General features: G+C 44.1%; 1 protein-coding gene across 1 annotated transcript in view; it reads right to left on the bottom strand.

Annotated features, from left to right (window-relative positions):
* Positions 1–1,102: 1,102 nt before the first annotated feature.
* The window catches only part of LOC119442337 (actin-related protein 2/3 complex subunit 2-like), a 31,548-nt gene continuing 19,584 nt past the window's right edge, over positions 1,103–13,066 (bottom strand). Inside the window, exons 7-10 of the mRNA XM_037707179.2 lie at positions 8,096–8,222; positions 5,852–5,952; positions 4,471–4,571; positions 1,103–1,614 (exon numbers count right to left, since the gene is read on the bottom strand). Of these exons, the coding sequence (XP_037563107.1) occupies positions 1,590–1,614; positions 4,471–4,571; positions 5,852–5,952; positions 8,096–8,222 (354 nt within the window). The 3' untranslated portion in view covers positions 1,103–1,589. The remainder of the gene's footprint in view (positions 1,615–4,470; positions 4,572–5,851; positions 5,953–8,095; positions 8,223–13,066) is intronic.

A 13,066-nucleotide genomic window follows, 5' to 3' on the forward strand; every position in this document is an offset into this window, starting at 1 on the left:
CCTGTTTGTATCGGCCTAGTAGAAAGCCTCAAATTACATCATTGGTGACAATGTTAGTAGACGTAAATAACTATGACTGGTGCTTACTTCCGATGCACCGCAATGCGAGTAAATATTTGTGAAGATTGTAAAGTGAGGTGAATACACCAAACAAAAGCAAGCGTTTGCAGGCACTATCCCATCCGGGATCACTCTATCAAAACTTATTGGGAAAGCACATGTTCAATTCAATTAAGGACGCTGCGCAAGTAATCACTTAGTATTGCTAACTTGGCGAATATGCTCGGAGGTCATGTGCCTTTCTCATCTACAGCTGACATGAGATCCTACACTTCCACATCATTTTTGGCTTAATGTGCCTGATACTGCCAACAGTTGATGTCGTGTATTGTGCTCGGTGACAAAACTGCTCATCATACGTCTGGATGGAAATTTAGGCATGTTGGTATTACGTCCTGTGGCAAAAGGTGCAAGAACGACAACACTTAGATGTGTGTCGGTTTATCTATGTGTCGCCATTTTTGTGTTTTTTACCTGAAGTCTCATCATATGGGCATGCTCTGATTGCAGCCCCAGCACACCACAGAAGTCTAAACTCGGCCTGCATGGTGGTAAAAGTTTACTCACGGGCCTTATGTTGTGCAGCCCAACAACAGACATCTGCAATCTGGTGTGGACAATACAGTACGACATTCTCAGAAACACGCTATTGATTGTTCTGAAACTAATCTTACATTTTCAAGTGTACCTCGTCCACACAGTAGTTAGCATTCAAACAAAAATTGGTGCACAAGGGTCCGTGTTTGTCTCGATTTCCTGTTAGTGTCCCTGTGTGTACCACTTTGCTGCGCAACCGTACATCATACAGTCAAACAAGAATAACCTCCAAATCTCGTCTGTTTTTCAGGACACAAGTGGCATAACACATAAGCCAGACAATAATTACAGAAACGCTCTACTTTGCGGGCCTTCAATTTAAGTTATAACAAGCACAATAATAGTACTAATTATGCATCCCTCCTAATTGTGGCACAAACGATGCACATCTTGCCCTTTTTATTTTCATAAATTCAGCACAGCGTATTAACACAGAAGAAAAGCATATAAAGAACTTAGTTTAATCATCATCACCTCGATATTTACAGCACACAGCGTTTGTCCCCGCAAACTGCTGCAAACAATGATTCAAGAAGATTTCTATAACCCTAGAAATCAGTGCTCGATATACAAAACAAAGGCGCGCCTAGCCTCATTTTTAAGCAGCTAAGGAATATCATAATGCATATGTGTGGTGTCATTCACTTGTGTGTAACCGTCTTCCCTACTTTTAATCATCACAAAATTTATTCCCACAAGTGTGACAAAATGAATGTGTAACAAGGGAGGAGGGAAAAAAAAGTGTGAGGGAATAATAGAAAAATAAAAAGAAATACATAACTATAAATCTGCATCTGACAAACACAACAAGGCTGGTAAGCGTTTGTGGCATATAAATTAAAAACCATTGGGCCAATTGCTTCTTGTGTGCCAAGGTTAAACAAATGCGGTCTCTTTTTGAGACCTTCAGTGTCGATAACAGCTTGTCATTGCTAGTTGCGTGTGAACGTTCGTCCCCTGTAATGAAAAAGAAGAGAAACATACACACCTATGGCAGTACATATGAAGCTGTATTTGCAAACAGAGCGTGGTGCTGTAGTCTAACCTTAGCAGCATGCAGTCTTATATACTGAATGTTGCACTGCTGAGTTCACTGATAGCTCATGATAGTTCATTGAAAGAAACTGATAGCATGATAATGTACACGATGCACCGCAACAAAATAGAACACTTGATTTTCATTATGTAGAATGCCGTTGTTTTGTAAATGTACCATATGACATACAGTCGAACGCATTTAAAACAAAGTGCTTGGGGCATCCGAAATAATTTGTTATGCAGGTTAGTTTGTTGTAAAGGTCGCGCACCGCACAGCTCACAATAGAACTGGGACAGAATTATTTCTTTGTTATTCTGGTCATATCATTGTAGAGGAGTTCGTTGTAGAGGGCTTCGACTGTAATTTTAACTTTAGACCTGCTCAGCATTCTTCAGTAAGTGATGTTTCAATTCACACTTCTTCAGTAACTATTGTTCGAATACTGATTAGGTCTGCTGTGATGTGTGCAGACAATCTTGCAGAGTAAATGGCCACTTTGGTTATCATGATTATAAGCTGGTCCTCCAAGATCCACAGATTGGAACAATGTCTCTGATAAGGTGTCAATAGCTGAGGAAACATTGTGCATATTTTCTGACTTAATCACCACTGACTATGAGTTGGACTGATGATGTAACAGATAACAAGCTACCACCCTTGCTTTTATGAGCTGCAAAGTTCGCACAACTAGTGCATAATGATAGCAAAATGTCATGGTTGCACAAAGTACATCCTTATAGTAAGTATGAATTCCCACACAACCTCATTGCAGGATCACTAACTCCTACATGTGACTTGCTTGATGATCGTGCTGCCTTATCACAAATTGAGAGTTATAGTCTCAGTGAGCTTTGAGCAAGAATCGCTTTGCTGCTCAACTCTGTAGTTAAGCTACACGCTGAAGCAAAGCCCAAAAAACAAACGTCCCATGTGCAGTTATTACAGCCTAAAAAGTCACAGCAATAAATTGCCCCATCATGTGCTAAACAGAATTGCATTAACTTCCTTCAGACAAAGGATGATGCAATACACACAAAAAATGTCCAAAATATCAGCCATGTTGCACTCAAACATCATAATTGTCATCTGTGGGGGTGTGCAAATATTTCAATGTTTTGAACTAATCAAATAATCAATATTCATAAATACAAATATTTTACTAATAGTTTAATCATAAATGCCAATATTTTTTAATAGTTTTGGAATAATTTAAATTCTCTAGTGTGCCCAATGAAATATAAAAGTGGAGAAAAAGTGATATTTTCATCATAGCATAGTAAAATTAAAACATGAGAAGTTACATACAGTAAAAGCTTGTTAATTCGTATTCCACGGGGATGCTACGAAAATTCGAACTAACGAAAGTGAGAGAAAAAGGAGCTCGGTTGAGGGGCGAATATAGTCCGACGTGTCGTGAGCGCGCGCACATGCTGCATCACGTTGGCGAGAGCAACAGCGTCTATAGTTTGACGCAGTGGCCAGGCCCATGAAACCAGACGTGGCCAACGTGGTCCGACGTGCCCACGCGTTCTTCGCGCCGCCGACGCCGATCTACAATGCATTGCGCGAAGAAAAAGGGTGTCCATGCCGCTTCACCAACGGTCGCAGACAGCCGTTCAAAGCGGCGCGCGGGTCGAGGATCGTTCTGCAAATGTTCTGAAGAGAGCAGCCGAAAGCGTGTTAAGTGGCATTTCAGCTTGCGCTGCCCCTGGTGAAATGCCGTCCCCTCGATATTTGGACGAGCATGCCGTAGGCTGCTCTCTTTGAAGCATGCGCAGGACGATCCCTAACCCGCGCGCCACTTTGAATGGCTGTCTGCGGCCGTCAGCGAAGCGGCATGGGCACGTTTAAAAGCGCTTGCCACGGGAACGGGCACCTAAGATGGAAAGAGCAACGTTTTGCAGCCCGTGCGGCGATACCAGCGTCACGAACATGCTCCTGCGCACTAGCACTCTCCCCATTCCTGATGGCACGGAGTTCGAATTATCGGTGGCGGCGGTGCGAATTTCAGTGTGAATTAGCGGGATGCGTTACAAATTGCTTTCAATACATTGTTGGACGGACCACGGCGGCTACTTCGAAATTATTCAAAATTTCGAATTAACGAGTTGTGAATTAACAAGCTTTTACTGTAGTAGAGCACATTACATATCGCTCAGGGAGCCATACTTTTCTTTTGAAGCTGCAATCATTAGCACTCGCCGAAGAATGCAATGTATGTGAGCAAACCGCTTATTGTTCCGAATGCTCTATTTCAATTACTGATAAACAACGCCTCATAACATTCAATGTTATGAAAAAAAAAGTGCTACTATTATCGATACTAGTATATGAACACCGTTTTATATTAATGGATAAAACAAACATTATCTATTCAAAAATAATCAATATTTGACTCAATTCGGTCTGAAAAATTACTATTTGCACAACCCTTGTCATCAAGTGTCTAAAAAAATCACTCAGCGAAGGCAAATGCTTGGAATTTCCTACGTCCTTTCCTAGGATTCAGAAGCAGGAGCAGAAGAATGTGTACTTATGCTTATTATATGGCAAATCAGTTCTGCGGAATCCCACAAGGTGGAGGAAGTATCATGAAAGGGAAAGGGTTCGCTCTTTCCGAGAAGCCCGTAGGGGTTTCCTTTGTAGCTTCACGCTACATTCGGGTGGATGACAATTTTTCCCTTTCATGCTTATTATATATATTATGGCGGCCTTCCCTTCAACAAACAGCCCCAAAAAGAGCTTCATGAAAGAAAGAACTGTGCAATGCTCACGTGATTGTCTTCTTCTCTACAGATTTTGGTTCTGGTCTCGCACGATTGAGCACCTTGAGGAAGTCAGATGTCTTGGTACGCATCCGGGAGTGTATGTAGGCCTGCAGGAATATCCAGATAGGTGAATCAGGCAGCGTAGAGACTTCAAGCAACTGATTCTCCACTGCCTTTGGCGGCTAAAGGGGCGATGAACACCTTTTCTTCGAATTGTGCAACATGCTGGAGCGACTGCAATGCTTTTCAAAGACTATACTACTGAAAATATTTTTGAAAAGGATCTAATACGAACGGAGATATAATGAGTGCAATGTTCTTGTTCCCCATTTCCAATGTGTGCGTGCATGTGTGTGCGTGCACGCGCGTGCGTGTGCCATACACTTATGATTCTGTATGTACCAATTTTATTACAATGCTACCTTACAAGAAACAAGAAAATGCTTCTAAGCATTTCTGATGCAGCTTTGATTGTAAATGTCTGCTGCTAATGATGAAGGCAATCTAGAGAGAAAGCAAATACCAAATCAGAAGATTCAAAGAAGATGCATCAATATAGGTCACGATTTAGCGACGGAGACTTTGCATTTCTTGTCTTCCTTGCTGCCTTCTCCATGAAAGACAAAAGGCAGAATACGTGAATAACATGCTTATGTATTCACCACAGCACAGTGCACCTAGGTGGCTGCAACTTAAGGCAGCACTCTTCACTGTGCCGGTGAAGAGATGAGATGTGAAGACTGAGCGTGTGTGGAAGAAGGCAAGCTAGTCGACGAGTTCCTCGAGCGTCTGCATTACTGGAAGAAGTTACTTCAAGATTTACCTCGAGCTACGCTTAGATTGTCCGTCTCAAGACCATTACGGGTGAATCCGAGTGGACACTTTGTGCTTCTATTCATTCTGTACTGTTGGACTCTTAGCGCTTGTCGTTAATTATTTTCCAGTGTTTTGTTAACACCCATCCGAATTGCATTGTGATGTACGTAGCCGAAGTGTGTATGTAACTGCCTTATTTGAAAAATATATTTTGTTGTGTTGTGTTTTGACAACTCTGGGCTCTGACTCGGGCTTTGCACCACAACCGGCGTTCGCTGGCGTACTAGAGGGCCCCTTATCAATTGTCCTTGCTTTCGTGGGGCTATTTTCGGCTTTGGAATTTCGCCCGGCGTTGGTGCCTCGTTCACGGGGTGTGTGACATCAAGCCACAGCTACAGTCGAGTAAAGAAAGCTCAAAACGGCACCCGTAGTTGCTGCTAGCGATCAAAGGTCACGGTGCCCACGTCCGCTTTCATAAAAGTGCTGGGTGTACACAGGACTTACGAAGGCCCTCGTAAGGCCCTAAGTACAAGCCGACAATGTTTCACAATCTTGAGCACCCATGGCTTACCTTGGAACACTTGATGTGATAGTGCAGGTAGTCACGGAAGATGTGAATCAAGTTTATTGTGTTGTCCCTTGCTTGGCGGTTTGTGTGCCTTGGGAAGAGCACTGAACGGGGAAGAAAAGATGAAATTGCAAGTCAGGCTGAGGGCGTCGTAGGACATGAAATGCCTGAGCAAATGTAGATGAAAATTGTGAAAAGCAACAGGCCCACACGCTACAGGACATGGCTGATAGAAGGATTGGGATAATAATCATTTCGCCAAATATTAAGTGGCCATTTCTTACTTTGACATGCATTTAGCGGGTGCAACAAAAGTTTTGATGCCCTGGCATTTGAATGAGGGGTGACACAGTCACATGGCTGCAGAAGCTATTGTAGCAACACAGCATGCATGCAGATATTGCTTCCTGCAAATGTGATTGCATAAGACAACTAACTAACGTCAGTTCTGATTTTGACGTCCACCCACCTATACTCAGTGCTGAGCCCGTTGAAATTGCCATCACAGTGAATAGGGGTACTGTTGATGCAAATTTTCAGCGGATGAACAGCCACTAAATATTTTGAATGCTCCCTTACTTCGTATTTATTTCCTTCCCTCATATGCTGCCTTTTTTCTTTAGGCCACTAGCTATTTTTGCCACTGCTTGTCACATTTTAACTATACTTGACAGTCACTCTGGTGGAAGTGCAAAAGGTACGTGTTCTACTAAAAAACCAAATCCGCCTTCCTGAAGCCTGCTGGTGAAGAAGACTGGGTTCCAAATCACAGGAATGGCCAGTGATTACGTACAGGACAGCGCACACATACCTTATCTGATTCTTCAAACTGATATAGATAACGGCACAGCCCATTCATGAAACGATGCTCATCCGTTGCATGAAAGCAAACTCAACGAGATCAACAAAAACGAACCACAGTTGAACCACGTTGCAAGGAAGTCGCATCCAGCCCGAAAATGCCTTCGTTATATTTGATATTTGTTATAAATATACATTCGCAGGGTTCGAACAGAACATTTGACTCAAAATACAAGAACGATTCAAGGCCAACAGGCAATGAAGCCAAAGATAGTATAGGGGCACAGTAAAACCTTGGTAATTCGACCCTCGTCAATTTGGAAAAGTGGGTAATTCCAACTCGTCCTCTGGTCCCAGCAGGCGCATACATGTATTCACATCAAACTCTCATTAATTCGGACGTTAATGCACACCAGTTAATTCACACGGCTCCTGGAGCACGGTAAGCGCAGAGTGCCACAAATGTGCGACACTTAAAGAAAAGCGGCGCTAGCATCCAACCGAAATGAGGCTCCATCCCCATAGTCGTTAGCAAGAACCCTACGGGGAACGACAAGAATGCCAGGACACTTAGTGCTTACTTGTGCCTTTATAGCCTTTATTCTAGCCTTTATCACAGTGCATGACGTGTTGGCCACGTGTCTTCAGAAGTGCGCAATCATCAGCTGCGGTCGCATCAGCTGCGGTAATTGTGTCAGCAATGGCAACAAAATACATGAAAAAAAAAAGAAGATCTAGCCAAGAGTGATATCAGAGTTATGACTGGTAAGCACATTTCAATGGACAACCAGGTTTTCATATGTATAGAGCTTATCATTCGCAAAGATAATATATCTCAAAATGAATATAATTCAGAACGACAAGCAGATAGTGATGATAACTGGAAGGAACAAGATAAAAAACAATCTATGGGTCTGTACCAGTATTTAACAATGCAACTGCTTCTCACACTGTGCCTGGACTGTGAGTCACCACACCATCAGCTTTGATAACACTATCAACTGTAGTTGGCCTCTCAATAAGGTCAACAGCACAGAATGTACTGTATTTGAATTTTAATTACAGATCTTTTGTATCTTTCCCAAATAAAGCTGGAAAAACACCATTTTGCAGAAATAATACTAGTCCGAACACACCGCTGAAACCAGGTATGCATTAAATCAAGGGCAACTTGCTTATAGGTATTTAACTATACTTTCCTTTTCAAACCAGATTAATCTTTCTTCTTATTTTACTGGCCGCACAACTAAAAAATCAGCTCTCTTTTAATGAAGGTTAGCATCGCCGCAGCATGTACAGGAGTCCCCTGGTCCTATGACTGCATTTGCCAAAGTCCATTTAACTCGGTAATGGCATTGAGTAGAAGTGGCATTAGCTGTAATGCATGAAAGTTGTGTGGAATTGTCTGTCGCCACAAGCGTAAGCCTAACAAGAGAAGCTACTCACCAAATGTGATGTAACCGATGCTGTTGCCAACACGAGCATCCGTGTTCTCTAGTTCTTTTGGAGGCTCACGGTGGCTGAAGAGCACTTGTGGCGCTGTGTGGCTTGCTTTGCGACCTTCTTTGAATTCCTAGTACACAAGGAGAGACACCACCATGACATCACTGAGGAAAGCACACAAACATTGGAAAGGCGCAATCAGCACCCACACGCACTGTGAGGGAGACACATCACAATAGAAACAAAGGACATGGACTACACCACTTTGTTAACACTGCATTTCAAGCAGTGCGTGTTGATGCTGACTACATCTCACCAACTAGTCACCATCAAAGTGCTTACTAAGTTAATAACTCTAAAGGCACTGTACAACTCCTAAACGGGCCCTGAAACACTTTTAATGCCATTCTTCGGGCACTTCACGCACTTTCCAGGCGCAAAGTGTCTATGCATGTTTGTATCTATTCCATTTTACTGCCTACTTGTGTCAGTGGGTAGTTCGTGGCCAAATTGGTAGCGCATTGGGTTGCTGTCATGAGAAAACGGGGTTCGAAAACAAACAGTACAACATGGGTCGCCGAGTATGTGGCAATGTGTAATATGAGTCGCCCTTCAACGAATGTCTTTCATGCCGACATGGGTCGCAGTAGATAGGGGACTGAGTAGGTACCGCTGTTCAAAGAAAATCATTGATGCTGACTTGGAGCACTGGGTATGTGCTACTCGGTCTGTGCTGGTCTTCAATGAACCTCTTTGATGCAAACTTGGGTTACTGGTTATGTGCCAGCAGGTGTGTGGTGCTCTTCAATGAGTGTCTTTAGCCAACTTGGGTAACTACAGTAAAACCCTGGTAATACGATCACTGCTGGTAGGAATTTCGTTGTAATACGAATTCGTAACATTCCCCGGGCAAAATACATTGCTCACAATACGAAAAACATCAGCTGTTACGAACGCGTTGTCGCGCTGCTGTGGATCATACGAACGTCTGAGCAATAGTGGTGGCCGAGCCAGCGGTGCGACCGGCACAGACAAGCTGGCACAGCAGGATCCATAGTCGCCAAGCAACCGGCTACGTCACACGGCTGCACAATCTCTCATTGGATCCCCCGTCGAGCAGGCCGGACCACATCACAGCCTAGCTGATGCTTTGACCAGCGAGAAAGAAGACGAGAACCGCTGCAGCAACGCGACCGCAGCAGCAGCCACGACGGCCAAAACGCTCACTGCACTTGACGTGCTGAGGCATTCAGTGGCGTGCGAAAACATTCGTGAGATCACGCGCGCGCACTTCCACGCCTTCCAGAAGGCGATCGTTGATGATTTGAACAAGAAAATGCACACAGATAGTAAATCCCCATTGATACGCTTTTCAAGGGCGAAAAAAAAAAAAAAATCGTAGTTTCGCCCCAACGGTGAAGCAATGATAGCGATATCAAATTTCTAGACAGCTGTACGAAGTAAGGATAGTAGCTTTATCGGCTGTATAAACTTGTAAACATTCGCTTACTAATTAAATAACAAGCACAGTGTCACGTGCGCACAGGTAAACACGAACACATCTCGCTCGATGAGTGCAGAAACTCACTGTCATAACACTGAAGTAAGGAAGCGCGGCAGCAGCGAGCGATTTGACCTTTACGCTGTCTCTCACATTAAAGCGAACTAAACGCCGAAAGCACAGCGCTTACTAAGCTATCAGGCACTAGGCGGACTTTGTCAACATCGCAGATCGTTTTGAAGATGAGGCGGGCGCGCACCTTGCACACGTCGCAGATCGCTTTCAAGATACGGCGGCTGATACGGCGGCCGCACCGTGCCGGTCGCTTGTTGCAACGTACAAGTTGGCTACACCGCTACATTTACGTGACCGCCACATTCAAAAACAATGTAAGATACAGAAAATTACAGATTGGCGACGCATCAAGGGCAACTTAATACACGAAAGTCAATGAAGGATTTATGTCGGGACCGCAAGAACGCGACGTAGCAGCCGGGAAAACACAGCAGCGAGGAACGTATCAACAGGGTTCCACTACTAGGAATTTTTTCTGCTAAAAATAATTATGTTTTCTTGATTTTGTGCATGTTTTGATGATACGAATATTTCACGACCCCGCGAGATTCGTATCACCGAGATTTTACTGTACGTGCACACAATGTAAAAAACAAATAATATCCCTTAATTTCTCCGTTGAGTGGAATTGAACCGACAGTCACAAGGGTTCCTCAAGGACAGCCACCCGGCCTTTAACAGGCTGTGCAACAAATGCACTGGGCATGTGCCCCTCTTCAGTGAACCTCTCACCAACTTGGTTCACTGAGTATGTGCCACTGGGTGTGCGGCTAGCGAAGGAATCATTCGAACAATGCAAGCGAGTGGTCGCAGGCACCTGCGCGCCATGCTTCTTATATCAGAGTGTACGCGTGAACTCCACTGGATGGTGCAGCGTGTCCAGAAATAAGTACGAGAGAGGAGCCCGGTCGCCATATGACGCGTTTCTGAGAATTCGCCATGCACTGGTGCGCCTATGCATTGTGGAGACCATGCGCAGGCTTCGCGGTGACGGTGCTAGATGGCGCCTGAATGTTCTTAGGGAATAGGGTGCCTCGATGCCAGTGCCACCATTCAGGGTGGAGACACCCTTTTACCCAGTCCGTATTGCTTTTCCAAAGTACCGGCAACATATCTGTTCTCGCTGGCGCAATTGTGTGCTGCTGCTGCTGCTTGCCGGATAACTTTCTTCAGTGGGTTTGGGCTAGCTTAGTGTATGCGTGCGTCTGTGAGTGAGCATGTATGTGAGTGCGTATGGGTGCATGTGAGCATGCGTGCATGTGCACTTGCGTTTGTGTGTGCATGTTGGTGAGTGTACAAATACGCAGTGTGTATGTGCACGTTCGCGCATGTGCATACGATTGCATGTACACGTGCTTGTTTATGTGCGTGCATGTGTGTCTCTCTCTGCATGTTTGTACATAGATCTGTCTATGTGCGTGTTTGTCAGTGTAATTATGTGAGCATGTGCTCATGTTTCTGCGTGCATGCGTTTGCGTCTGCGTGTGAGTCTATGTATTTCATACAGTCGGCAGAGTTTACCTTTACATGCAACAAACTTCATCAAAATTCGCGAAGTGGTTGCTGAGACGAATGACTTTTCTGTTCACATATACCTGGATAAACACCTGAATAAACCTTCCGCTTAAGTGCCTAATTTTGTATTTAAGACGTTTTTGCAAATATATCATGAAACCAAACACTTTCTTTTACCAAATTCCGACTTATTACTCACTTTTTCCAGGCAATTATGCTGACAATTTTGCTAAAATCAAGACGGCTTTCGTAGACACTTCCAAGGCGGCGCGGCGGAGATGAGAGCCAATTTTTGCGCTGGCGGAGACCGTGTCTCCACCATGAAAGCCGGGTTTGGCATCTAGGCACCCTAATAGGAAAGTGCGAAAGAGGAGTCCCGCTGCAGTACATGTCTTCTGCATAACTCGTTTAGACGATGGAAATATGTTGTGTCGCTATATTGATTCAATGCTAAATGCATTACTCTTGACAGTCATTGTGACATGGGCTCTGTTGAATCTGTTAATACCAGAACATCTGTGAGCATGTGAGCCAAATTTTATTGCACTGCATGCAGCAGGGAATATACAATCTCGTGTCAAAAGCAGTGGAACAGCGCGTGCTCTCACTTCTGCAATATATCACCAGGCAGCGTCATTGCAAGCAGCTGGACCCACAGCTGGTTGATTTCGTGATCACAGGAACATTCTGAATACAATTACTGCTCATTTGTGTTCTCAAAAAGACGGAAAAACCTTTTCATCTTTGCAATGCCAGTTTAAACACGACAGTTGCGCGTTCCTGTGTTTGCTGCGCGTGGCTTCCGAGATGGAAAGTGTAGCGCAGGTACTGCACCCGCCACGAGTTGTCTCCTGTTCAACCTTTGGGCAAGGCCAGCGCGACATTGCTCCCTTACACCCCCTTGCCATCTCCCCTGTGTAGCTTCCAGGGCGCTAGTGTAAATGGAAGGATAGAGAAAGCCGCTGATCGATCCGATAACTATGCCTAACTTCACTTGGTGCTTGAAGGATCTGAAAAATTTTTGTGGCAGGAGATTCATGAGGCAACATAATTTAATAGTTAAGTGATTCCACGCTTACTTAAAAAGTGCTTCAGGGCTCCTTTAATACAGAAAAAAAAAAAGAGCGAAGAAATACATGCCTATGCCACATGGTCGAGGTTATTGATAATTAATGATGTATCAGTTCCATAAAATGCCACGGCAAGAACAAGGCTTACTAAAAATTCCAAAGCGATTTAGAAAACAACAATGAAATAAATGCGTATTGCCAGCAGTGAATAAACAGAACTCAGTAAACATTGAGAGGAAATGGTGCAACCAGTGAAACTTGAAAACACCAGTCCCAAAATATCTATGTGGTCAAGTGGACTATCACTAATGCAGATTATGTCCCAAGGGCCACAAATGTGCAATGTGAAATGTGTGAAGTGACACTAGTGCCAAACCAAACCAAACATGGCAGAGTAAGCTTTGCCACAATTATCGCTCATACAGGAATGGTGCATAGAGCCATTACTGACTCTATGAAATGGTAGGAACACCGAGCATATTTATTTTTGTATTTTGCCTATTGAACCTTCATGCCCGCAGGACTTCTGTGACTACTGTCTATGTTGACAAGCAGTCGATCCTGGATTTATCAAACCTGGACATATCAAATTATTGTCTACATCGAGCGTTGGCCCTGTCGCCGGCACCTCCTTGAAACCATAACTAGCGAAGCCGAGTTGATCTAGTAGTCGCCAACCACACCCGAACTGCAGGACAAGCCAAGCCAAGCCACTAAATAGGAAAGACAGCATTTGTGATTTGCGTGATTTATGGTGCGAGGTCTGTTCCGCACATCCGGTGTTTGTTAATTTACGTGCTACAGTAGTGTTTA

This window comes from Dermacentor silvarum, chromosome 2, assembly GCF_013339745.2.
Source record: "Dermacentor silvarum isolate Dsil-2018 chromosome 2, BIME_Dsil_1.4, whole genome shotgun sequence".
Lineage (NCBI taxonomy): Eukaryota > Metazoa > Arthropoda > Arachnida > Ixodida > Ixodidae > Dermacentor > Dermacentor silvarum.